The following is a 24,286-nucleotide window of genomic DNA, read 5'->3' on the forward strand; positions in this document are numbered from 1 at the left end:
TGAAGCTCCCAGAAGGAAGACCAGTCTGAGTCTGACTCCAATGATCTTGAAGCATATTTTTTACAACAGCATGCAGACTGTTCTTGTCTTTCAGAGTTAAAACATTGAACTAACAGATAAAAGAAAAAGCTAAAAGGCTTTTAATAAATGAACAATAAAAGTTAGATAAAAATAAAAGTTAGATTGTTGCTGGGGGGCACACTAAACATTGGAGTAAAATGTAAAAAAAAAAAAAAAGGACTGGACTGATAAATTTGTAGGTGAAATATTCTCAGTACTTTTGCCTTTACCTTTTGTCATGGCAAAAAAGTGAAATTCAGGCTCTGGGAAAAAAAATAAACCACCAGTTTCTGAAGATCTGACAAGTGTTCTAATATTTTTGCACACCACTGTATATAAATGTTCAGCCTAGATCCAGTGCTTTACTGTTATTATGTGTTTGTCTATCATCAGACTAAACTGGTTCCTCCCAGTGTTTTTATTCAAATGTGCAATAACTTGTTTTTATCTCTCAGTACTCTAATTATTGTTACTTTTTTTTCTGATCAGTACTCTATTTTACAGATGTGTATTTGTGTTTGTCTGTGCTATAACTGTTTTTATATGTTTTAGCTGTGTTTATGTTTTGTTTCTGTTTTTTTAATTCATATCTTTTTCTAACTCTGTGACTCAGGGAAACACACGAGAATTCCAAAAATGTATCTGTACTGCGATGTATCTGTGCAAATGGCAAATAAATTCTATTCTATTCTATTCTATTCTATTCTATTCTATTCTATTCTATTCTATTCTATTCTGTGCAGTGTAGTTCCCTGTATTCTTCTGAGTCACCAGGGGGGGCGGTAATGAGCCCTACTGTCAAAAACTGGTCCAATAAGAACGCCGACACAAGACACCGGAAGTGACGTCGGTGTAGTGCGCAGTTAAATAGCTCGGTTGGGACCGGTTGAGTCCTGGTTGGTGTGCCGGCCAAACTGCTCTGCGACGTCCCTGTGTTCGTGTCGGAAGTAGAACCGTAATAATGGCAGAAAGGAAGCGAGGTCTGTCCGGGGAGAACGGGGAGCAGGACAGGCCGGCGTCCGCCTCCAAGCGGGTCCGGCCCGAGGGGCAGGGTCACGTGGCCGCCCTGGTCCTGGCGCGAGGAGGGAGCAAAGGCATCCCCCTGAAGAACATTAAGATGTTAGCAGGAGTGCCGCTGATTGGGTGGGTGCTGAGGGCGGCCAGGGACTCCGACAGGTTCGACAGGTACGACACTGCACTCTGCTTTACGACACTTCAGTTTATGAGTAATCATTTACCTGCGGATGACTCAACCAATACCAGCTAACTAACTAACTAACTAACTAACAAGCTAACTAAGTAACTAACTAACTACCCCCTGTTGTGCCGAAAACTGCACCTTCTTCCTAAATCAGGACAATGTGCACCAAATTCACTTTAGTTAATTTCCACAGTTAATTTTTCTCTTTTTTTTGACTGTAAAGTATGAAATTAATTATGAATTATTCATCCTCTGAACACCATCGTAGCTGTGTAGCAATTAATTAATAATATTGTGAGATACTACAGTTGTGTTTTTGTTTTGTTTTGTTTTTCATCTGTTTAACCCACAGGTGTTAAACATGCGGCCCGGGGGCCATATCTGGCACTCCAAAGGGTCCAGTCCGGTCTTTGGGATGAATTTGTGAAATGCAAAAATGACACTAAAATATGAACAATCCTTTGAGTTCAGGTTCCACTTTCAGACCAATTCAATCTGCAGTGGATCAGAACCGGTAAAATACTGTCATAATAATCTCTAAATACTCACAACTCCAATTTTTTTCTCATAGTAAATATTTTCATATATTTACACTAAAACAAAGTAAATTTCACTAAAAATGTGAATAACCTGAACAAATATGAACAACCAGAAATGTCTTAAGAGAAGTAAGTACAATTTTCACAATATTCTGTCTGTTGTTAAATGTTTTGTGTGTTTGTAGATCCACTGTGATCTGTAAGTTATAATGAACATGTGTAAATGATAAACTGAAGCAGAATATTGTTAAAATTACACGTATTTTTTCCAGTTTGTTCATGTGATTCATATTGATTGAAAGGATAGTTTGTAAATGTAAACCTTTTCATAATGTAATTTTACTTTTTCACTCTGAAACATAGAGAACAGTTTGTAGTTGGTATTATTTATATATTATTATGTTATTATTTCACTGGTTCGGCCCACTGCAGATCAAATTTAGGTGAATGTGGAACTGAACTAAAATGAGTTTGACAGCCCTGGTTTAACCCTTTCATGCATGAATTATGAGAACTTTAGTTGAGTTTTTTTCCTGAGTGTTTTTGTTCCTCTTTAGGCATGAAAAAAACAATGCGATTGAAATTTTTTTATGAACCTCTTTTTCATGGAGTTACAAAAATGTCCACTCAGCTGGACACCGTGTGTTTAATTTTTGAAGCAAAAAAAACAAACATGTATTTAAAACCCATCATCAGAAGGTGATAAACTGTGTGTAAACTATGAAATAAAAACATTTTTCATGCAGCTAATCTGATGTTTTCTCACATTTTAACATACACTAATACTAGTTATTAACTTCATGCAGATAATATGCAAAAAAAAAACATTTTTGATTAAGAAAACTGTTAATTACAGTCTAATAACAATTAGCAATTGATTTAACACATGTTAGTGCAGATCAGGTTTATCAAGAACAGCAAAGTTACAGTAATGGTATGAATTACAGTGTATGGGATGATGCATAAGTGCCCGCTGTGTTGGCTGATATGGAACCAAAATAACAAAACCCATGAATATACAAGAGAACAGCTGGAGAAGAACTGTTCACTGTAGTGACCAATATGCATGAAAGGGTTAATAGTAAAGAATGTGCAAACTGCAAGGTATATAAAACTTTAAAACATTAAATCTTAAATAGAAAACACACAAAATATATAACAATAAAAACAGATACTGCTGAAAACTACATCACCCTGGGCTGGGGATGCAGTTTTCGGCAGGGAGCAGAATTCGGCACAACACCTCTGTGTAGTTAACTAGTACTAGAAAAGGAAGAGGGGTTCCACTGGGAATGAGTCAGGAAATGACTAGTAAAGTACTGAAAGCGACCTCAAATCAGTGTATGTATAATAAACAGCAATAAGCAGGGAAATACAGCACTGTTTGGATTTATGCTGCAGCTGGACCAGTATGAAGTACTCTACTGTTTGACTTTATTTTAATTGTAATTATACTTTTCTTTTTTCTTTTGTTCAGACAAGGTATAGTTTTTAGATGTTACCTTGTCTGAACAAAAGAAAAAAAAGTATAATTGCATTAACAGAAGACAAAATGAACATCATTAGCTTTATTTTAATTGATTATTATTTGTTTTATTGATTCTGTTTTAAAAAAATTAATTTTAATTAATTAGTTTTAATTAATTGTGTGTTTTCACTGGTCTCTTTTCCATCTTTATAAAGCACTGTGAATTGTATGAATTGAATTGTGCAGTATAAATAAATCATTTTTTAAAAAACTTTATTTAGATATCAATTTACAAATATTGTCAAATACTTAACACATAACACAATATATGAGATGTGATACAGATACAAAAATAGAATACAATCATAGAATCAGTATATGTACAGAATACATTTTCAATAAATCATATACAAAAAAATTAAATCAATAAATACATAAATAATAATTTCTCATCCAAAATGTCATTAAATGTCAGATGATACATTAAATATCTTATCATAGCCATCATGAAGCTATATAAATAAATCTGCCTTGCCTATGAAGTAGTCCATTACACGGTCATGTACGACTTAACATGCCACTGACACTGCTCTACAGTTTATTAGAAAATATCTGCTTCAGACATTTAATGTGCTAAATCTGACAGGCTTTGATAAGGTGAATCAGAAAACAAATGACCAAAGTGCTGATGAACTCATGTTTTCAATATATACATGATGGTGTGTTCTTCCACATATATGTTGGTTTCAGTCCATTTATCCAATAGATTCATAAATGTTCCACTGATAGAACCTGTAAAGTCCATGTATTGTCATGTGCAGACAGTGTTTGAAGTAGATCTGACTCTAATATTCCATTGGCATTAAACTCATTCTCTGGTTAATTCTCAAATTTCACAGTTTGGCCCCAGACTGTATCTGTGAAACTACAACCAACCAGCATTTAGGACTGATTTTTTTCTGTGTTAGTGACTCAAATGTGGTAAAGTTTAACTACTTTTATTCTGGATGCATTTGACTTATAGACCAGTGTAAAACAAAGCTACTGCCCACAGCTGCACATCCACGTCAGCTCGGTGACATCTGTGTGCATTTTTTTAGTGAGAGAAAGTCCGTAGGCCTAAAGTTATCTAGGTGCAGCGGGACACCACCCAGACTTCATCTGTAATAAAGTAAATATAAAACAGAGGGAGGCTGGATCTGTCTCTTCATAAAAGTACAATAGCTCCTTATCTAGGTGCCAAATGGCCACACAGGGAACATCCGCCTTTTATTTGACCTTTATTTACCTAGGTATGTAAACTGAGAACCAGCTCTCATGTGCACAGACAACCTGGGTGAGAGGCAGAAAAACAGTAAGAAGAGACTACGTGTACAAGACACCACTGCCAAACAAAGAGCGGGTCAAAGGTGTGGCATATTCTTTACGTCAGGTGTTTCAAACATGCGTCCTGGGGCCAAATGCGTCCCACCAAAGGTTCCAATCCGGCCCCGGGCATGAATTTGCAAAATGCAAAAATTCCACAGTCCAGGCTGTGGAGCTCATTTTAGTGTCAGTTCCACATACAGACCAATCTGATTTACAGTCAAATAATAACAGCAGAAGAACCCACACAAAAGAATGACTGCAGATTTACTACTGGGTTTGATGGGAAAAAATAATCTTACATTATGTCTATAAATAATGACAACTTCAAATTTTTGTCATTGTTTTAGTTCAAAAAATATTAAATTATGAAAATATTTACATTTACAAACTCTCCTGTAACAATAAAATGTGAATAACCTGAACAAATATGAACAACCTGAAATGTCTAAAAAAATATTAAGCACAATTTGAACTCTTTTCTTCCTGTTCCTCAGTGTTTAGTGTCTTTGTAGATCTGATCCAGAATGCACATGGACTAATGAGAAGTGGAGGAAGAAGACTGTAAAAATTGCACTGATTTTTCTTAAGAAATTTCAGTTTTTCAGGTTATTCACATCTTTTTTGTTTGACTAGTTTATAAAAGTAAGTATTTTAATAATTTAATTACAAAGACAAAAATTGTCAGTTGTCATTGTTTATAGGTTATTATGCTATTACTTTACTGGTTCAGTCCACTGCAGATCAAATGGGGCTGAATGTGGAACCTGAAAGAACAGGAGTTTGAGAGCCCTGCTTTATGTGAATGGACAGTGAAGAGTCTGTGGTTTGAACCTGTGTGATACAGACTACACAGTGGTTATCGACAGTCAAGTCCAGTGTCAGTATGATTGTCAGAGAAAGAAATAAGGAGGGGCTGCTGTGTGTGTGAATGGCTTAGCTGTTAGAACCCATTTTAAACAATGTACTATATAAATCTACTCAACCATAAGGCACTCCATATAATTTACTGTTGGCTTCTACTTCCTTCTATGTCCTATTGTGTGGCAGTGAGAGGCTGAACGTATAAAACAACTGTAAATACTATAGTCCTACAAAAACCAGCCATATGTATTATTGATAAGGACGGTTACTATTAACATACGAATGAATTGTTTATGAAATCCCATATTATGAAATGTAATGATTTGGTTTACTATAAAATAATGCAACTAATGTACAAAGCCAAATTAAAGTGACTCCCTGTCTGTGTACAAAGGTTCTTCTCAACATGAGTCTAAATATGATTTGCGAGATGTTTGTAAATTTGTCGTACAGAAAGCTAGAAAGGAGACTAAAAGCAGACGTATATCTGTAGTTGGAGTTAAACTATGGAATGAGTCCAGCATGGATTTAAGAATGTGGAGCTCATTTCTGATATTTAAAAAAAATGGTACATAGGGCAATTTTTGAAGGATACAAATGTTAAGCTCAAATGAGTAATAAGTAAATAACTTATTTTCGACTCTACTTTAAATTACCATTAATTTGGTTGGTTATGTTTTCTATTTTTCTGGTTTAGTTTCACTTTTTAATGTTTTTACTTGTTTGTTTGGTTGTATGCATTGTTGTTGTTTTTTTCTTTTTTCTGTATTGAATGCTGGGTAGCTGAATGTGTTCTGTAGGACAGGCATTAATGTCAGCATTCTGCTTCTGCCTGGGCCTGTTCACTCACTAACCTGTGGGGAATGTTTGGAGTGTTGACACTGGTTGGATTATGTAATGACTGAATACAAAATTTCATCATCATCAAATTAAAAATGCAATGCAGTACCTGTCAAAACCTTGGAAACACCTAGTTTTATTATACCCCCACCTGCCCCAGAAGGCATGTGTAGATGTACCAGGAATTCTGTCCGTCTGTCCAACTGTCCCTTTTCTCATTCTGCTTTTTTTTTTTTTTTTTTTTTTTTTTAACAAATTTTTGCAAAGTTTTTAAAAAGATAGACATTCAAGACTCAGAATTAATCTCTTGGTAAGTAGGGGTGTAAGAAAATATCAGTTCTGCAATATATCACAATATTTCCCTTTACAATACTGTATCAATATTAAAAAGCACTGTATCGATATTTTTAGGTATTCATTCAAATGCAGATATTATGGAGGTTCTTTTTTGTTTATCTTTTATTTATTATTATTTAACACTCTTTTATTATATAATGTTCGTTCCTTTGTTGGGATTGAACTAAAATAATGCTCTGATGTTAGTTCTGAACCAATAGAATCTGAACATTTGAACAGGATCTGAAACTGGAATGTCTGTAAAACAGAATTTCAGTTTGAACACTTAGATATAACATTAGATCCTGTTCTGATCAAATAAAAATGTGTTTAGTATTTGTAAAGATTTCTGGTGTGATTCAATTCTTCAAGGAAATATTTATTTAAAAAAAAAAGAAACAAATAAAAATAGCCTTTTTAACAGTATCATGATATATCCTAATATATCTTATCCTGATCCTAGTACTGTGATTTGTATCGTATCCCCAGATTCTTGCCAATACACAGCCCTATTGGCAGACAGGGTATCAGTGAGTGGGAGGGGCAAAATGTTGTGTGACTGAGCGTATTCGTCGTAAACGACACATATGTATGTTCCTCTTGTTTATATGGAATGAACTACATAATATATAATTCATATTGGCCAAACAAATATCCACAATGCAGACCAAAAAAAAAAAAAAATCCACACTAAATATTTAGTCTCCTCGTTATATACCTTTTAACTTTTAGAACTTTTTCAAACTTCTTTATAGCCAGCATTCACCGTTGCATGGTTTCAGTAAGCTTATGTCATAACATTTACTTCTGTTATTTTTTTCGTCAGTTCAATCTCAGAAAGGTTCAGCAGAATTTGGACCAGGTGATTGATTGGCTGTTTCTGTATTTACTTGTATTATCTGTGTTTTTCATGCATCAGTGTTTTCAGTCATGCTCTATAACAGGGGTCTTAAACTAATTTTTTTTCAGGTTCCACATTCAGCCCGATATGATCTCCGGTGGGCCGGACCAGTCAAATAATAACAGAATAACCTATAAATAATGACAACTCCAAATTTTTGTCTTTGTTTTAGTGCAAAAAAAACCCATTAAATTATGAAAATACTTACTTTTATAAACTATCCAAACAAAAAAGATGTGAATAACCTAAAAAAAACAGAAATTTCTTAAGAAAAATCAGTGCAATTTTAACAATATTCTTCCTCCACTTCTCATTTGTCCATGTGCATTATGGATCAGATCTACAAAGACACTAAACACTGAGGAACAGGAAGAAAAGAGTTCAAATTGTGTTTAATTTTCTTTAGACATTTCAGGTTGTTCATATTTGTTCAGGTTATTCACATTTTATTGTTACAGGATAGTCTGTAAATGTAAATATTTTCATAATTTAATGTTATTTTTTGCACAAAAACACAAATTTGAAGTTGTCTTTATTTCTAGACATAATGTAATATTTTTTTCACATGAAACTGAGAAGAAAATATGGAGTCATTATTTCTTGTAGGTTATTATGTTATTATTTGACTGTAGATCATATTGGTCTGTATGTGGAACCTGAACTAAAATGAGTTCCACAGCCTGGACTGTGGACTTTTTGCACTTTGTAAATTCATCCTGTGGGCCAGATTGGAACCTTTGGTGGGCTGGTTTTGGCCCCCGGGCCGCATGTTTGAGACCCCTGCTCTATAGGATATATATGTCGAGGCCCAAAACAGAATCTGGCCCGATTCAGAATCGGGCCGGCCCAGAATGGAATTCTATTCTAGGCCGGCCTAGAATGGAATCCTGCTGCTATAATGTTATTTTTATACCATGTTTAATGCAAATGATCCATAATTCCATAATTTGTCATAATTTTACATTTTCAGTCTTACATACCTTGAGTAACTATTGTCAGTTTCAGTCCATTTCACTGTACCATATATTGGTGGGGAGTACCACTAGGTTCTATTTGTAAATAAAGTGTATTATAGTTTACAATTAAAATGTTGTTTGTTTCATTTTTTTTTCACATATTTGCAAATTCCATGTATTGATTTTTGTAATAATTTAGATCATTTGCATTAAACATGGTATAAAAATAACATTATAGCAGCAGGATTCCATTCTAGGCCGGCCTAGAATAGAATTCCATTCTGGGCCGGCCCGATTCTGAATCGGGCCAGATTCCGTTTTGGGCCTCGACATATACATTATACATATAGTACATAAGAGTTAACATGGTCTCTAAATGGATGTGAAAAGAACCCTGTGAAGTGGGATGTGATGTACCGAAGAGATGACAGTTTGGTGAAATATACAGCTTTTGTTTCCAATATCTGTATAGTTTATATGGATTTGTTTGGTCAAAATAAATCAATCTTCATTCCTTTAAGTTATCGGTACTTTGTTGCTGGCAGGTGCTGAACGTGGCAGTGTTTCTTGCTCTAGTGGTGAGTTGCCACATACAAATGGTTGTTCATTAAACACTGCAGTTGAAGGAACATTCATGGTTGCTTCATTTCCTGTTTCATGACTGTCTTACAATGTCATTTGATTCACAAATTTGCCTGTGCTGGTTTTGAATATAAAGCAGCAGAAATGAAAAAGTGAATAGGGCTTCATAGACAAAATAATTTGTAAGTAATTTTGTAAAATTGTCTTATAATATCTAATGGCCATAATCTTAGTAGCTCTGCACCAAGGTCAAGCATTACAAAGATATTAGGATGAGGACTTCAGCTGGGGGGCGCTAATTTTGTGTTCATCAGATTCACAAGAAATTCCCTCAAGGCATTCCTGAGTTATCATGTTCATACGAAGAGCGATATGAGGTCATAGCAACCTTGACCTTTGAACTTCTGACCGTCTAAATCAATTCAGCTCATCCTTCAAGTCAAGCTCAAGTCACCATTCTTTTTTCAGATACCATGTTTTCAAAGTAACAGGGATCAGCTGATGGACGGACAGACACTTTCCCCAAACGTGTCTAAAAAATGCAGTAAAAGCAAATATAAAGCAAATCCTATAGACCACAGGTGTCAAACATGCGTGCCAGGGGCCAAATCTGGCCCACCAAAGGGTCCAGTTCGGCCCTTTGGATGAATTTGTGAAATGCAAAAATTACACTAAGATATGAACAATCCTTTGAGTTCAGGTTCCACATTCAGAACAATTCCATCTGCAGTGGGCAGGACCAGTAAAATACTGTAAGAATAACATAGAAATAATGACAACACCAAATGTTTTTCTTTGTACATGTAAATATTTTCATGTATTTACACTAAAACAAAGTATAATTTTGCAAAAAATGTGAATAACCTGAACAAATATGAACAACCTGAAATGTGTTAGGAGAAGTCAGTACAATTTTAACAATATTCTGTCTGTTATTAAATGTATTGTGTGTTTGCAGATCCACTGTGATCTGTCAGTTCTAATGTACATGTGTAAATGATAAACTGAGGCAGAATATTGTTAAAATTAGACTTATTTTTTCAGTTTGTTCATGTTATTTGCACTGTTTGAAAGGATAGTTTGTTCATGTAAACCTTTGAACCATAATGTAAATTTACTTTTTTTGCTTTAAAACATAGAGAAAAGGTTGGAGTTGACATTATTTATATATTATTATGTTGTAATATATGTTATAGAGATGTAACAATTACCGGTATAATGATAAACCTTGGTAATATTGCAGACAGTTAGTATTACTGTTTAAATTCTAATTATCATGATAACTGTGTTTGATTATCGCACTTTTCTGGAGAAAACGCCTATGTAAAGATCTGCTTTTATGTCAGATATTTGAGTATAGTTTTAATTTATTACAATATTAATTTTCTATACCTAATATTTGGAACCAATATTAATTTTTAAAGTCTTTGAAAAGGTTTGTTAAGCATCTGTGTGTTATTTATGCAATAAATTATATACATTTTTCAAATCGGATTTTATATATTTTTTTTGTGCTTTTATGTTTTTACAGGAGGTTAAAGTGAAAAAATAATAGACAGATGATATAAATGAAGTTGTGCTGAAAAAACAGATCCCAAACATGGGTATAGTAAACATTTGTTTATATAGTATATAAAGGCAAAATCAAAAGGACTGAAAAACAGACAAAATAGACTCAGACCACCAAGGGTTAATATTGGAATGTTTCTGACATAGAAGGTACATTGTGACTATTATTTTATTTAATTCATTTTTTAAAAAAAATACAACTTGGTGAAATTATTTCAGTGTGTGTATCAGTACTTTTTGAACATTTTGAGCACAATTTCAACAATACCGCAATAATAATGATAACTGTGATAATTTTGGTCACAATAACCATGATATGAAATTGTCATATTGTTACATCCCTACTATGTTATTTTATTTTACTGGTTTGGCCCACTTCAGATCAAATTTAGCTGAATTTGGCCCCTGAACTAAAATGAGTTTGACACCCCTGCTATAGACCTTGGAATAACTTTCCATTGGAATATTTAACTGTAGACATCGTCGTTTGTCAATTCAGTGGACATCATCTAATTTGTAATGAGGGCAGAGACAGTTTGACTAAGAAGGTGTAATCGGATACTTTTCCCCCATTGGCTATAGTTACACAACTTCTACCACCCACAGTTGTCATGCATTAAACAAGGTTTTTGCTTTAGAAATGACAAATGGTGCTCCAGATGCATCACCAGCCAAACTGGCAGATTGACGAACACTTTCTCACCCAGTTCGGAAACTCCCCAAAACAGCCCACCGGGCATCACAGGACTGAAAGACCCCCTTTCCCTTGAAGCGGTTCCAGAAACTCCAGTAGTTCAGGGGTGGTGCTCAATCCTGAACCAGTTTGTCCTGTTTCCACCACCAAATAACTGGCTCAAGGCTCTAAAAACCAGTTCTGGCCCTGGTTACAACTCTTTGCTGGGCTACAACAGGACTAAAACCACGCACAGAGGGCTGGGGGCGCTAGTATCATATATATAGTATCAGGTGTAGTATCGACTGACAGTGGTGACACATTGTTAGTTGGTCTTTTGTTCTTTAAAAAACAGACCTGGCAAGAGAACCAGGGGAGAACACATTCACAGGATAAATATGTATTCAGAATATTGTCGGTGGCAGGGAAAAAAGCCATCACTAACTGGGAAGTGGCTAAAAAAGGATGGATAGAGGTTATAGATGACATCTGTAGGATGGAGAAGTGGACTTTGTCTGTCAGACTGGATTCAGACAAATTCAACAGCTATTGGAAAAACTGGGTTGATTTTATAACACTGTTAAGAGCGGATTTTACTTGATAGGAGTAATGTGTATATAAATCCATGGAAAGCCTTGGTTCGTGCGACACACTTTAAATCAGGGCTGTCAAACTCATTTTAGTTCAGGCGTCACATCCTCCCAATATGATCTGAAGTGGGCTGGACCAGTGAATTAATAACATAATAATATATAAATAATGCCAACTCCAAACATTTCAATGTGTTTTATAGTGAAAAGAGTAAAATTACATGATGGAAATGTTTACATCTATAAACTGTCCTTTTAAAAATGTGAATAACATGAACAACCATGAAAAAACTGGAATTTTTTAAGAAAAACTAGAAAAGCACTCGGAAAGCACAGACCTCCGCCAAGGCAGATCAGTGCCCAACCCCCCACCACCCCACCACCCCCGATCGCCACCAAAATTTAATCATTTGTTCCTTGTGCCAGTATCAACATTTCCTGAAATTTTCATCCAAATCCGTCCATAACTTTTTGAGTTATCTTGCAGACAGACAGACCAATGCTGGCAAAAACAGAACGTCTTTGGCAGAGGTAAAAATAAGTGCAATTTTAACTCTATTGTGCCTCTGCTTATCATTTGTGAATGTGCATTACAACTTACAGATCACAATGGATCTGCAAATTTACAAAATATTTTGGTAACTGGCAGAAAATTAGTACAATTGCACTTACTTCTCTTAACAAATTTCTAGTTTTTCATATTTTTTTATGAAAGGCTAGTTTGTAAATTTACACATTTTCATGTAATTACACTTTTTTTTTTTACACTACAGCTGAGGAAAAATTTGGAATTGTCATTATTTGTAGGTTTTTATGATAATATTTTCCTGATCTGACCCACTGGAGATTAAATTGGTCTGTATGTGGAACCTCAACTAAAATCATTCATATCTTCAGTGTAATTTTTGAATTTCACAAATTCAACCCACAGGCCAGACTGGACCCTTTGGCGGGCCGGATTTGGCCCCTGGGCCGCATGTTTGACACCTGTGACATATTCAGAAACACTGTTATATTCTACAGCGTTGATTCACCAATAAAACCCAAATAGTTTGACAAACTGCAGTGGTTGTAGACACTTGTTTTATGTTCAATGACATATTTTGTTGAAAAAAATCACTTAATGGCAAGGCAGATTTATTTGTATAGCACAATTCATACACAGGGCAATTCACAGTGCTTTACAGAAATGGAAAAGAGACAAGTTAAAAACACACAATTACAATTAAAACATAAATAACATGTAAAGCACTCGGAGAGCACAGACCTCCGCCAAGACAGATCTGCCCCCCCCCCGATCACCACCAAAATTTAATCATTTCTTCCTTGTGCCAGTATCAACATTTCCTGAAAATTTCATGAAAACCCATCCATAACTTTTTGAGTTATCTTGCTAACAAACAAACACGCATGGAAACACGCAAACACGATAACGCACAAAGTAAAGTGATCACAATACCTCCTGGCGGAGGTAATAATCAATTAAAACAAAGTAACAGAGAAGAGTGCAGATAGAACCCTTTCAGTTGTTCTATGCACAGTTATCTTCAGTTTTCTGTTTTGATCCAATAACCTTTGGATTTACTGAGCTTTTATGAACATCTACATGATCAGTCAAACACAAATGGAAAAATTCCAAATTTTTGTTGAACAATCCAAAATGCAGTGGATAATGGTGTAATAAATAGTGATAAATCATTTAGTAAAGGTTAAAGGTAGAAAAAATATCATTTGTAAATCTATGTCTATTAAAGCTCTACCTACCGATGTGACATTTCTCACAGCACTTAGTAAAAGTTTGAACATGAACAACCCGCCTCCCTCCAAAGCCCCGCCCCCTTCCCTCTGCCTGAGCACTGAGGCTCCTCCTCCTCACTCCTCCTCTCACCTGATGCGCGATGGAAACGGAGAAGGAAGCAGAGGTGGAGGTCCGGTCCGTTTTGGCGTGTCCGCGGACCCCTCCCTTAGTAATCAGATGCATCATCCACCTGCCGCGGGCCCGCGGCTCCTGTTCCATCAGTAGACCTGGTCTGTGCAGTACTGGGTCAGGGTCTTCACTGCAGTGCCCAGGGGATGGGCGCACACACTGTGAACGCGCGGCCTCCGCGAATTTTCCGTGGACATTTGAAATTTCATAGTCCATACAATTCTCATCTTACATCATCTTACATGTGTGACACCATGTGCATGTACCTGTATGAGTCCCACCGTCATAAAAGCTGAGCTTTATGCAGACCTGTTCAGTCCAGTACAGCTGACTTCCGGACTTTTATCTCCATCCTTCATTCATCAGACTCCCGTTTGTGCCCCTCAGTTGTCGTTTCTGTTCATAAATCCGTTTAATCCCTTCCACATGTGCATGTCAGTTCTATCCAAACACATCCTAGACAGTAGACTGTGGTCAGTGACAGGAGAAGCAGCGCCAGTGAAGCGTCAGATTCAGAGGGACACATATCAGATGTGAGACGGAGATAATGGATCGGATGCTGGATGGCTGTAATGGATGATTGACAGGAGGCTCAGTCAGGTTCGGCCAATTATTTTATTTGGACCGACTAAAATGATTGGTCAGACTTTTATCAGAAATATATGAGAATTAAACATTTTTGAGTTTTAATACCTGGTGGATTTCTTTTACATTTTAGTTTGACACACACTTATTAGGAGCATTTTAAGATGACAAAAGAAAAGTGTAAAAATACCACATCATACGGTAGAGCTTTAAGGTCATTATGTATTCTTCATTTTTTTTAATTGTCCAGTCACTGCAATTATTTCAGAGTTGGACCGTAAAAGTAGATAAATGGAAAAACAGAAATAAAATAGACACAGGAATAAAAAATATACTACAAACAGTAGACGTCTAAGGATACGGTTCCAGTAACTTAAAGGTGATGCTCCATATAAAGTCAATAACTCCACCCCTTTTTGTTTTGGCAGTGTCTGGGTATCGACAGACCATGATGAAATCGAGAAGGTGGCGAAAGCCTGGGGTGCCAAGGTTCACCGGAGAAGCCCTGAGGTGTCCCGAGACTCTTCCAGCTCACTTGAAACCATCCAGGAGTTTATCAGGCTCAACCCAGGTACGCAAACACGACTCCCATTCACACTAAACATTTACCGTAGCACTCTCCAGCTGCTGCGTCACATCTAACTCCATCCTGTATTTTTCCAGAGGTGGACATTGTGTGCCACATGCAGGCGACGTCCCCGTGTCTCCACCCGTTCCACATCCAGGAGGCCTTGGACATGATCACCAAGCAGGGCTACGATTCGGTCTTCTCTGTCGTCAGGAGGCATCAGTTCCGCTGGACGGAAATTAAAAAAGGATGTAAGTCATAAATGGCATTAGACCCTGGTCCTCAACCCAGTGTTACACGTTTCACATAAAGCCTCATTCTGGAAAGCATCATTTCGTTAACCCCCCCTCCCCCTCCCCCTCCCCTTTCTGCCTTCTTCCAGCTGATGAGAGGACCGTACCTCTGAATCTAGTTCCAACCAAAAGGCCGAGGCGTCAGGACTGGGACGGAGAGCTGTGTGAGAACGGCTCCTTTTACTTCTCAAAAAAACAACTAATAATGAGCGAAGGAAGTTTGCAGGTATTCAACACTGGCCTGATCAGAAATGGTTTTCTTTAATAATCCGTGAAGTATGAACATATTCGTGCCTCATATCCATGAAAAATGGTCAAATAAAAAACCCTCACAGCCGGTTAGATTGACAGCCGTTCAAAGTAACAGTATTGTATAATCTTCGTGTGCTGTGTCAGCTGACAGTTTACAACACAGGTGTCAAACGTGGCCCGGAGGCCAAATCCAGCCCACCAAAGGGTCCAATCCAGCCCGCAGGATGAATTTGTGAAATACAAAAGTTACACTGAAGAGATTAACAATCACTGGTGCCAAATCCTTTTAATTCAGGTTCCACATACAGACACATACAGTCCAAGTAGATTTCAACTGGGTCAGAACCAGTAAAATATGATCAGAATAACCTATAAATAATGACAGCCTCACATTTTCTGTTTTTTTGGTGTAAAAAAAGTAAAATTACATGAAAATGTTTACATTACCAAACTGTACTGTTACAAAAAACATGAATAACCTGAACAAATATGAACAAATGGAAATGTCTTAAGAAAAGTAAATGCAATTTGACCAATATTATACCTGTTACTAAATGTTTTGTGTGATTGTAATGCACATGTGTAAATGATAAAATAAAAAAACTGAGGCAGAATATTGTTAAAATTACACTTGTTTTTCTTAAGACAATTCAAGTTGTTCATGTTATTCAGATTTTTATCCTCCTCAGACCCAGGAAATGTCAGCAAAGTACCAGCTTTTTTTGTTTTTGTTAAATCGGTGCTTATATTGGAAACATCATGATGCAACAGTTTTTTCAGATGCTGTTTTAGAATTTTTATGGAATATTCTTTGTGGTGGACAGTTTTTTGTTTTGTTTTGGGTTTTTTTGAATAAAGTTGTGAAATTCTTGTCCACAAATGTGGACAGAAAACCCAGAGCTGGGTGTGAGGAGGTTCAGGAAACTTTGTAGCTGTAAACCTGATCATAATAGAATTTGACTTTTTTTCACTGTTATTATTTTACTGGTTTGGCCCATTTCAGATCAAATTGGGCTGAATGTGGAACTGAACTGAAATGAATTTGACAGCCCTGGGATACATTATAACTCTGTTAGCTTAGCTCAGTTAGCCTAGCTCTGTTAGCTTCGCTCAGTTTTTGGACAGAAAATCCCCTCTGTTTTCTGTACGGTTTGTGTCCTCAGTAGCTGAACTAAAGATCAGTTTGGATCCAACAAAAAACAAGGTCACAACTGTTACAGTTTAGTCTGAACAGTGGCTCAGCAAACAAAAACTTAGCAAAGATAATACCATCCAAGGTTCTAATAGTTTTGGATTTTTCATTCTAGTTTAGTTTTATTTAGTTTGGACTTTTTTTCTCTAATTGATTTAGTTTTAATGTGTTTTTAGAGCAGGTTTGCTAATTTTTATTAGTTTTTGTTTTTTTTCTAAATGCTTAGTTTTAGTTTTAGTATTAGTTTTATTTTTTTCATATCTTTTATCTTCTTAGCAGTTGTATTCACATAAATCCCAGACAGGACTCTGCTGCTTTAGTCTCCATGTTTCCAGGTAGAGTGGGGACCACAAGACGACTGGAAACCACAAGTGAACACAAGTGACGCACCGTGAAGTGTTGCATGGTGCCACCAGATGAAATTGCTGAAGTGAAATAAATCTATTTCATATCAATCCAACATTGACAAAAACAAAAACGAAGGGAATTTTATCCATAATTTTTATCTGTTTTAGTTAGTTTTGTAAGCACACAATACAGTTCCAGGTAGTTATTGTTTTTTTCTTTTAATTATAGTTTTTATTTATTTCAGTTAACGAAAATGTTTTTACAATTCTACTTTTCATCATTTCATTAGTTTTCATTAACGATAATAACCTTGATACCATCCTGTAATAACTTAATACTTTCATAAGTCTCAGAGTCCAACTCACCCCTGTCGAAGAAACGCTGCCATTTCAGCGTCAGACTCCATTCCTTTCATTTACAGCTGAGTCCAGTGGAGAAAATAATAACAGGGCTTCAAGATTGGATCTCTTTGTCACTTCCTTTGACTCTAAAACTTATTTCTTAGTGGTTTTCATTCTGGTCACTTTGTGGTGCTTTGGTCAAAGGCCTTGTTGGTGTTGGTTTTCCTCGCCGTGGTAGACTGACAGACTGACTCAGTACTCCCTCTAATGGTCCCATCGATTCCCCAGACCGTCTGTGTAAATAAATTCACTTCACATCTTCACAATCCACTACAGTGGTATCTTTGGTAGAACTTCAGAGCTCTTTATTCTCAACACTCGGGTGATAATTTGGATGTAATATATTGAAGTACAAATACAACATGTAGCAGCAGAGTGTAGCTTCAAGACAGCCGACTTAAAAGTGTTAAGTCCCTGGATGTAATAAAAATGGATGATTAACAGTTGGAATGAGGAAAGATAAAACCTTTTTTTTTTAAACAATGAACAATTGAACAGTATATATACATAATAGTATACATCAAAAAAGGATAGAAAATTTCACTATTCACAATATATTTTACATTTCAAATATATAGAAACACATGTAGGTCAAAATATATTTTGAAAAAATACTCAAGTTATAAATAGAAATTATACAAATTAAATAAGATTTTACACTTGACATAGTTTTTTGATTTTATTTGCTTTAGAATTTATGATGTTCTTTAAATTGTCTAAGTAACTGGAGAAAAGGGCTTTAAAAACAATAATGTTTGGACGCAGGTGTGCACATTTAGTGCAATGAATGTGGAATTTAGGAAAGATAAAACATAACCACACATCAAACCCAAAGTCAACATCAAACTAACCATAAAAAATGGAAGGGATTTTCATCTTCCACCAATATTTGCCTTTGAACCTGGAAATGGTGACAACTGTGGAAATAAATGGTCACCAAGTTCAATTAACTTTTATTTATTTAGCATCACATTATAACAAAAGTTATCTCATGACACTTCCATTTAGAGCCGGTCTAAACCAGACTCCTCTTCTGCTGGTAGTTTGTAAAACCAGGTTCACAACGTACTTGAATACTTACATAACTGAGTCAAACTCATTCATGCGGAAGTGCCTTTAGTTCATTTAGTTCATGGGTCTACTGTGTTCTGTTGTTCCTGTTGTGTAAAATTTACGACCGCAAGTGGGAGATATCTCAGGTCTCTTTGACGCTCTTCCCCAGTTGTATTTCTGTCTCTGTACTCATATCTCTGTAGTGGAGCTTCGTCCAGTAACAGTCACACAGAGCCAAAGACAAACTCAGAGATCGAGCAGAATTTGAGCCGCATAAAGTGTTTATTCACATAAAATAAAGGCTGAGCTGACATCTGCAGAAACAACTGACTTTTCGCTCTGGGAGACCGCTTTTATTGGACCAAAAGTAGGTTTTAGGTATAAACCATACCCCTGTGTTCCCTTTTTATCATATTTTGAACATTACTCTGTTCATGTCAGAAGCCCCTCCTTCTTGGCTTCGTGTCTCCAGTTTTTACTGGTGTCTGTCTCGATTGGGCATCATGCAGCTATTTCCCAGTATTACTTTTATCATATATTGATATGTGACTTTTTCCCAGAATATGTAAGTTATTTCCCAGGATGTCCAAAATTTCCACTCGCGTGTACTTTTTTGTCCACCACGTTTTGAAAACTTGTCATAGGCTCACATGTTTTTCCATGGGTGCAAGAGTCTTTTTGTAGTGGTTCTCCCAGGAAAAAGTCAGTTAGTCTGGTACAATCTTCATATTACACTTCATATTACACTTCTGGCATGCAAATGAATACAAGTTGAGTACTTTTGATTCAAATGCTGGTTTCTGACACCACCTTCCAAACACATTTACATCCTCCTCATAGATGTCTTTCATTTGAAGCCTGTGTTTTTGTCTCCTCAGGGCGGTTCGGTCACTTACTATGAGATGCTGCCAGAGTACAGTGTTGACATCGACGTGGACATCGACTGGCCTGTGGCCGAGCAGAGGGTTCTCAGGTCAGGCCAGAGTTACTCTGAAAAACTCCTTCAGCAGCTGTCACTGTACCTGTACATGTTTCTAATGTCTTTGGTTCTAGTGGGGATAGTTCAGTTTGTAGCCAGAGCCTTTTATGTCCTGGTAATGTTGACCATAGTCCTAGGTAGGGATGTAACGATGTGAAAATTCAGTATCACGGTTATTGTGACTGAAATTATCATGGTTATCATTATTATAGCGGTATTGTTGAAATGTGCTTGAAATGTTCAAAAAGTGTTTGTCTTATACACAGCCTGAAATAATTTAACCAATTTGTATTTTGAAAAAAAAAACAAAAAAAACCCCCAAACAAATAAAATAATAGGCACAATGTACTTTCTGTGGCAGAAACATTCAAATATTAACATGTAAACATCAAACATACAAATGTGCACTAAAGATGGAACCTTATGGCCATTGTTTGACCATTTTCCAGATCAGCTTTGTGTTGAAAGTGCAGTAATCAAACATGGTTATCATGATAATTAGAATTTAAATGGTAATACTAACTATCAGGAATTTTACCACGATTTATCGTTATACTTGTAATTGTTACATCCTTAGTCCAAGGTTTTGCAGTTTGTATGTTGGTGTTTCCCAAAAAGAAGGAAGGAATTCAGTACATTTTCTAAAAGTCAGTACATGTACTGATATGACAATAGCTACATGTAAAAAAAAAAAAAAAAAAACGGAACATGATGCAAAATACAGAAATGTTTTAGGTGTGAGGCCCAGATTATTGGATCCAGTCTTTGATTTTTCCACAGGTTTGGGTACTTTGGTCGCCACAAACCTGAGGTTGTACATCTGATGTTCTGCAATGTTTCCGGCTGTCTGACTGAAGGAAGGATCTTCCTGTCTTTGTCTGGAGAGGAGATGGTGTCCATTAACACCAGAGACACCGCAGGCCTCCGCATGCTGAAGGAGGAGGGAGTAGAGGTCAGCTGGTCATCTGTCCGAACACACAGAAAAGTACACATCTGCTCAGAAGATGATCATAGCACATATGTACAGGGTGGGATTTGTTGAGGGGGATGGGGGGGATAAACACCCCCCCCCCCCTCAGGCTTTTACATCCCTACTTCTGCTCAGTGAATTTCATCTTGGGGGGGCGGGGGGCAACCAACCAATGTAAATCCCATCAGGTTGTGTCAGTTTTCTTCCACCTTTATCCTACATTAGTGACACTAACGTTCACCTGAACCCAACTGTCAGCTGTGTCAGGATTTGAGAACGTCCCCATGCACGGGGATGGCATAAAAGTGGCGAGGGGGGTAACAAATTCATAGTGCCCAGCATTTGTGGGGGGCCCATAGAGCAGTGGAGGGGGTCCAGTGGATACAGGTTAGAAGGTGTGAAAATTTCATTTAAGATCGGCTGAATAATAAAAGAATAGAATCAGAGAGTTGGACAATGAAAGTATGGAAAGTTTCACTTCACACCAACATCAGTTATGTTGGTTATGGCCTGCACCCCCACATAGAGCCCCCTGCTCTGACAAAAAAATAAAAAAAACATCCCCCTCATCCCTTTTTTTGATAAATTGCACCCTGCACACACACACACACACACACACACACACACACACACACACACACACACACACACAGATTATATTTAGTATGAGCATTATATTTAAAAAAACAACAATAATTAACTAAATCAAAGGCAGAAAATGAAACAAAGGACAAATGTATTATGAAAAGTTTCTAACCCATAAGTGTATGTAGGCAGTGCAGCTCATACTGTCAGTTATTATTGGTTGTGTGGAAGATGTAAAAAGAGTTGAAAGACGTGAAGGACAAGTGGAAAGAGGAGACAATTTGAAATGTGGTATTTTTCTACCCACCCTTTTGTTGAAATGTATTTGACATGCTGTTAATTGTCTCGTGGGTGCTGCAGTCCACCACAGATGGCATGAATTACCTGAGCTGCTCTGCTAGGACAAAAACAATGTGTCACTGACCGTCTTCGATCCTGTCCTGCCGTCCCAGGTCATTCTGCTGGTGTCCCGTCTGGACCCCGTGGCCCAGTCCATGGCTGATAAACTGGCCCAGAGGACGGGCTGCCAGGTGCTCCAGGTGGGGGCGGAGCCACAGGAGGATCTGAACGCACTGGTGGAGCAGAAGAAACTGAGCTGGAAAGACGTGGCCTATATGGGTATGTGCTTTTGTTTTGTCTCGTTTGTTGTCATATCTGTCACATGTTTTGTTCTGTACTGCATCACTTAATAATAACTAGAAAAGCACTCGGAGAGCACAGATCAGTGCCCCCCCCGATGACCACCAAAATGTAATCATTTGTTCCTTGTGCCAGTATCAACATTTCCTGAAAATTTCATCCAAATCCGTCCATAACTTCTTGAGTTATCTGACAGACAAAGACAGACAGACAGACAGACGCTGGTAAAAGCAGAACCTCTTTGGCAGAGGTAATAAAAAAACCTCCAGTCCGATCTGAGGTCTGAAGTAAATCCCTCTCTCCATCTCCTCAGGGAACGATCAGCCTGATGTGAAGTGTCTGAACCTGGCCGGTCTGAGCGCCGTACCCGGAGACGCTCCCGTCGTAGCTAGTAACGCAGCCAAGTACACCTGCCACAGCAAAGGAGGAAGTGGAGCCGTCAGGGAGTTCTGCGAGTACATCCTGCTCCAGAAGAAAAAGGCCAAGTCCCAGGTGCAGCAGGACCGCATCGACCGCCACCACTTCTGATGTCCAAGCCTTTGATATGTCTGTCTGAACACAGGTCTGTTTACAGAAGACATGATCCATACAGATGCATATGAAGGTGCAGAAATATGAGTGGAAATGATTTCAGTTTTACTGTTTGAAATCACTGAATCAATCATCTTTAAGCTTGAAAGAATGTTATAATGCATATATATCTGAAAAAAGAATGACAGGACAATGTGAATCCTTTCAATGTTAGCGCTCCACCACATGAAGTCAAACCTGTTCTTTTTGTGCAGTATGTGAAGGTAAATCTGTGCTTTATTTGATTTCCGTTTTTAGGGTGTGTAGAAGCCAATGATGTAATAACGGCCGATAATGTAATAAATTTACCATTTTTAAAATGTAATAAGTCAATAACATAATAAAAGTCCTGAACCGGTAACGTAATAACTTTTGATCAATAACGTTATAACTCACAGGTGTCAAACCTGGGGGCCAAATGTGGCCCACCAAAGGGTCCAACCCCTGGGATGAATGTGTGAAATGCAGAAATTACTGAAGATATTAATAATCAAGGATGTTAAAATCATTTTAGGTCATCTCAGTCTAAAGTGGATCAGATCAGTAAAATACTATCATAATAACCTAGAAATAATGAAAACTGTGAATTTGTCTCTTTGTTTTAGTGTAAAAAAAGTAAAATTACACCAAAGTAAGAGAAGTATGTTGAATTGTAATAATATTCTGTCTGTTATTAAATGTTTTGTGTATTTGTAGATCCACTGTGATCTGTACGCTGTGATTCATGTGTATAAATGATAAACTAAGGTGTCATATTGTTAACATTGCACTTATTTTACTAAAGAATTTTCAGCTTGTTCATGTTATGTTCAAGTACAATTTGTGGATGTAAACATTTTCATTACAGAATTTACTTTTTACACTCAGAAGTTCTTTTCCTAATACTTATATTATTTTACTGTCCAGCCCACTTTAGGTCCTATCGGGCTGAATGTGGAACTGAACTAACATGAGTTTGACAGAACTGGTATGACGTATTGGCTGGTTATTACATTATTGTCCTGGTAAAAAAAAAAAAAAAATTCTTTGCAAATGTAATAACTGAGCCAATAACGTAAAAAGTTATAATGTGATTGGCCAAAAGTTATTACGTTATCAGTTCAGGACTTTTATTATGTTATTGGCCGATTACATTTTAAAAATAGCAAATTTATTACATTATCAGCTGTTATTACGTTATTGGTTGTTATTAGATTGTTGGCTTCTACAGGGTGAAAGCTTTTATCCTTAATTATTTCATTTAAATGACATCCAGCTGTGCCTCTCAACACCAGTGTCCCTCAGTTGCATCAAGTTTACCAGTAAAGACCGAATATTAACACGGAATAGAGCCGCCCATAGTACAGTTTGAGTGTTTCCCACTTGTATTTCTCAAATATGACATCTCCTCATGAGTACAACTTGGTGAATTAACATATTAGAGTCTAAAATGCACTGGTACACAAACAAACAATTTTTTTTTTTTTTAATTAGACATGCATTTTAGAGGACTCATCTATTTCATGCTAATATACTGCTGATTACTGCTGTGTATCGGCCAGAATCTGACAATACGATACAAATCACAATACTAGGATCATGATACGATATATCACGATGTATCATGATAGTGTTAAAAAGGAAATTTTTTGTTTGTTTCTTTTTTTTTTTTAATGATTATTTCCTTGAAGAATTGAATTACAGCAGAAATCTGCACAAATATTAAACATATTTTTTTGGGGATCAGAACAGGGTCTAATGTTCTATCACAGAATGTTCCTGTGTTCAAACTGAAATTCTGTTTTCCAGACATTCCAGTTTCACATCCTGTTCAAATGTTCAGATTCTATTAGTTCACAACTAACATCAGAACAGGATTGGAGTTCAATCCCAACAAAGGAACCAACATTATTGAATAAAAGAGTGTGAAAGAATAATAAATAAAATAGAAACAAAAAACAAAAATGAACCTTCACAATATCTGCATTTGAATAAATACCT

General features: G+C 36.7%; 1 protein-coding gene across 2 annotated transcripts; it reads left to right on the forward strand.

The window, feature by feature from the left end:
- The first annotated feature begins 1,021 nt into the window (after nucleotides 1–1,021).
- On the forward strand, nucleotides 1,022–23,935 carry cmasa (cytidine monophosphate N-acetylneuraminic acid synthetase a). 2 transcript variants are annotated; one of them, XR_003938133.1, is made up of 9 exons: nucleotides 1,022–1,245; nucleotides 14,885–15,027; nucleotides 15,120–15,275; nucleotides 15,407–15,543; nucleotides 19,442–19,536; nucleotides 20,323–20,494; nucleotides 21,550–21,715; nucleotides 22,050–22,565; nucleotides 23,517–23,935. XR_003938133.1 is itself a non-coding variant. In XM_030162479.1 (8 exons), exons 1-8 carry the CDS (start codon nucleotides 1,022–1,024, stop codon nucleotides 22,262–22,264), a joined length of 1,308 nt encoding a protein of 435 aa, XP_030018339.1. In that variant the 3' UTR covers nucleotides 22,265–22,708. The 2 variants fall into 2 exon arrangements, 1 of the variants encoding a protein (XP_030018339.1); XM_030162479.1 differs by lacking the exon at nucleotides 23,517–23,935 and having other exon boundaries at nucleotides 22,050–22,708.
- The last annotated feature ends 351 nt before the right edge of the window (nucleotides 23,936–24,286 follow it).

This window comes from Sphaeramia orbicularis, chromosome 18 (genome assembly GCF_902148855.1).
Source record: "Sphaeramia orbicularis chromosome 18, fSphaOr1.1, whole genome shotgun sequence".
NCBI classification, from domain to species: domain Eukaryota; kingdom Metazoa; phylum Chordata; class Actinopteri; order Kurtiformes; family Apogonidae; genus Sphaeramia; species Sphaeramia orbicularis.

What these genes read in the sequence shown, in the direction of transcription:
- cmasa (XM_030162479.1), top strand. Translation starts at nt 1,022, where the DNA reads ATGGCAGAAAGGAAGCGAGGTCTGTCCGGGGAGAACGGGGAGCAGGAC. An exon ending in GTTTATCAGGCTCAACCCAG is followed by an intron (nt 15,028 to 15,119) that starts GTACGCAAACAC and finishes GTATTTTTCCAG; the next exon opens with AGGTGGACATTGTGTGCCAC. An exon ending in GAAAGACGTGGCCTATATGG is followed by an intron (nt 21,716 to 22,049) that starts GTATGTGCTTTT and finishes CCATCTCCTCAG; the next exon opens with GGAACGATCAGCCTGATGTG.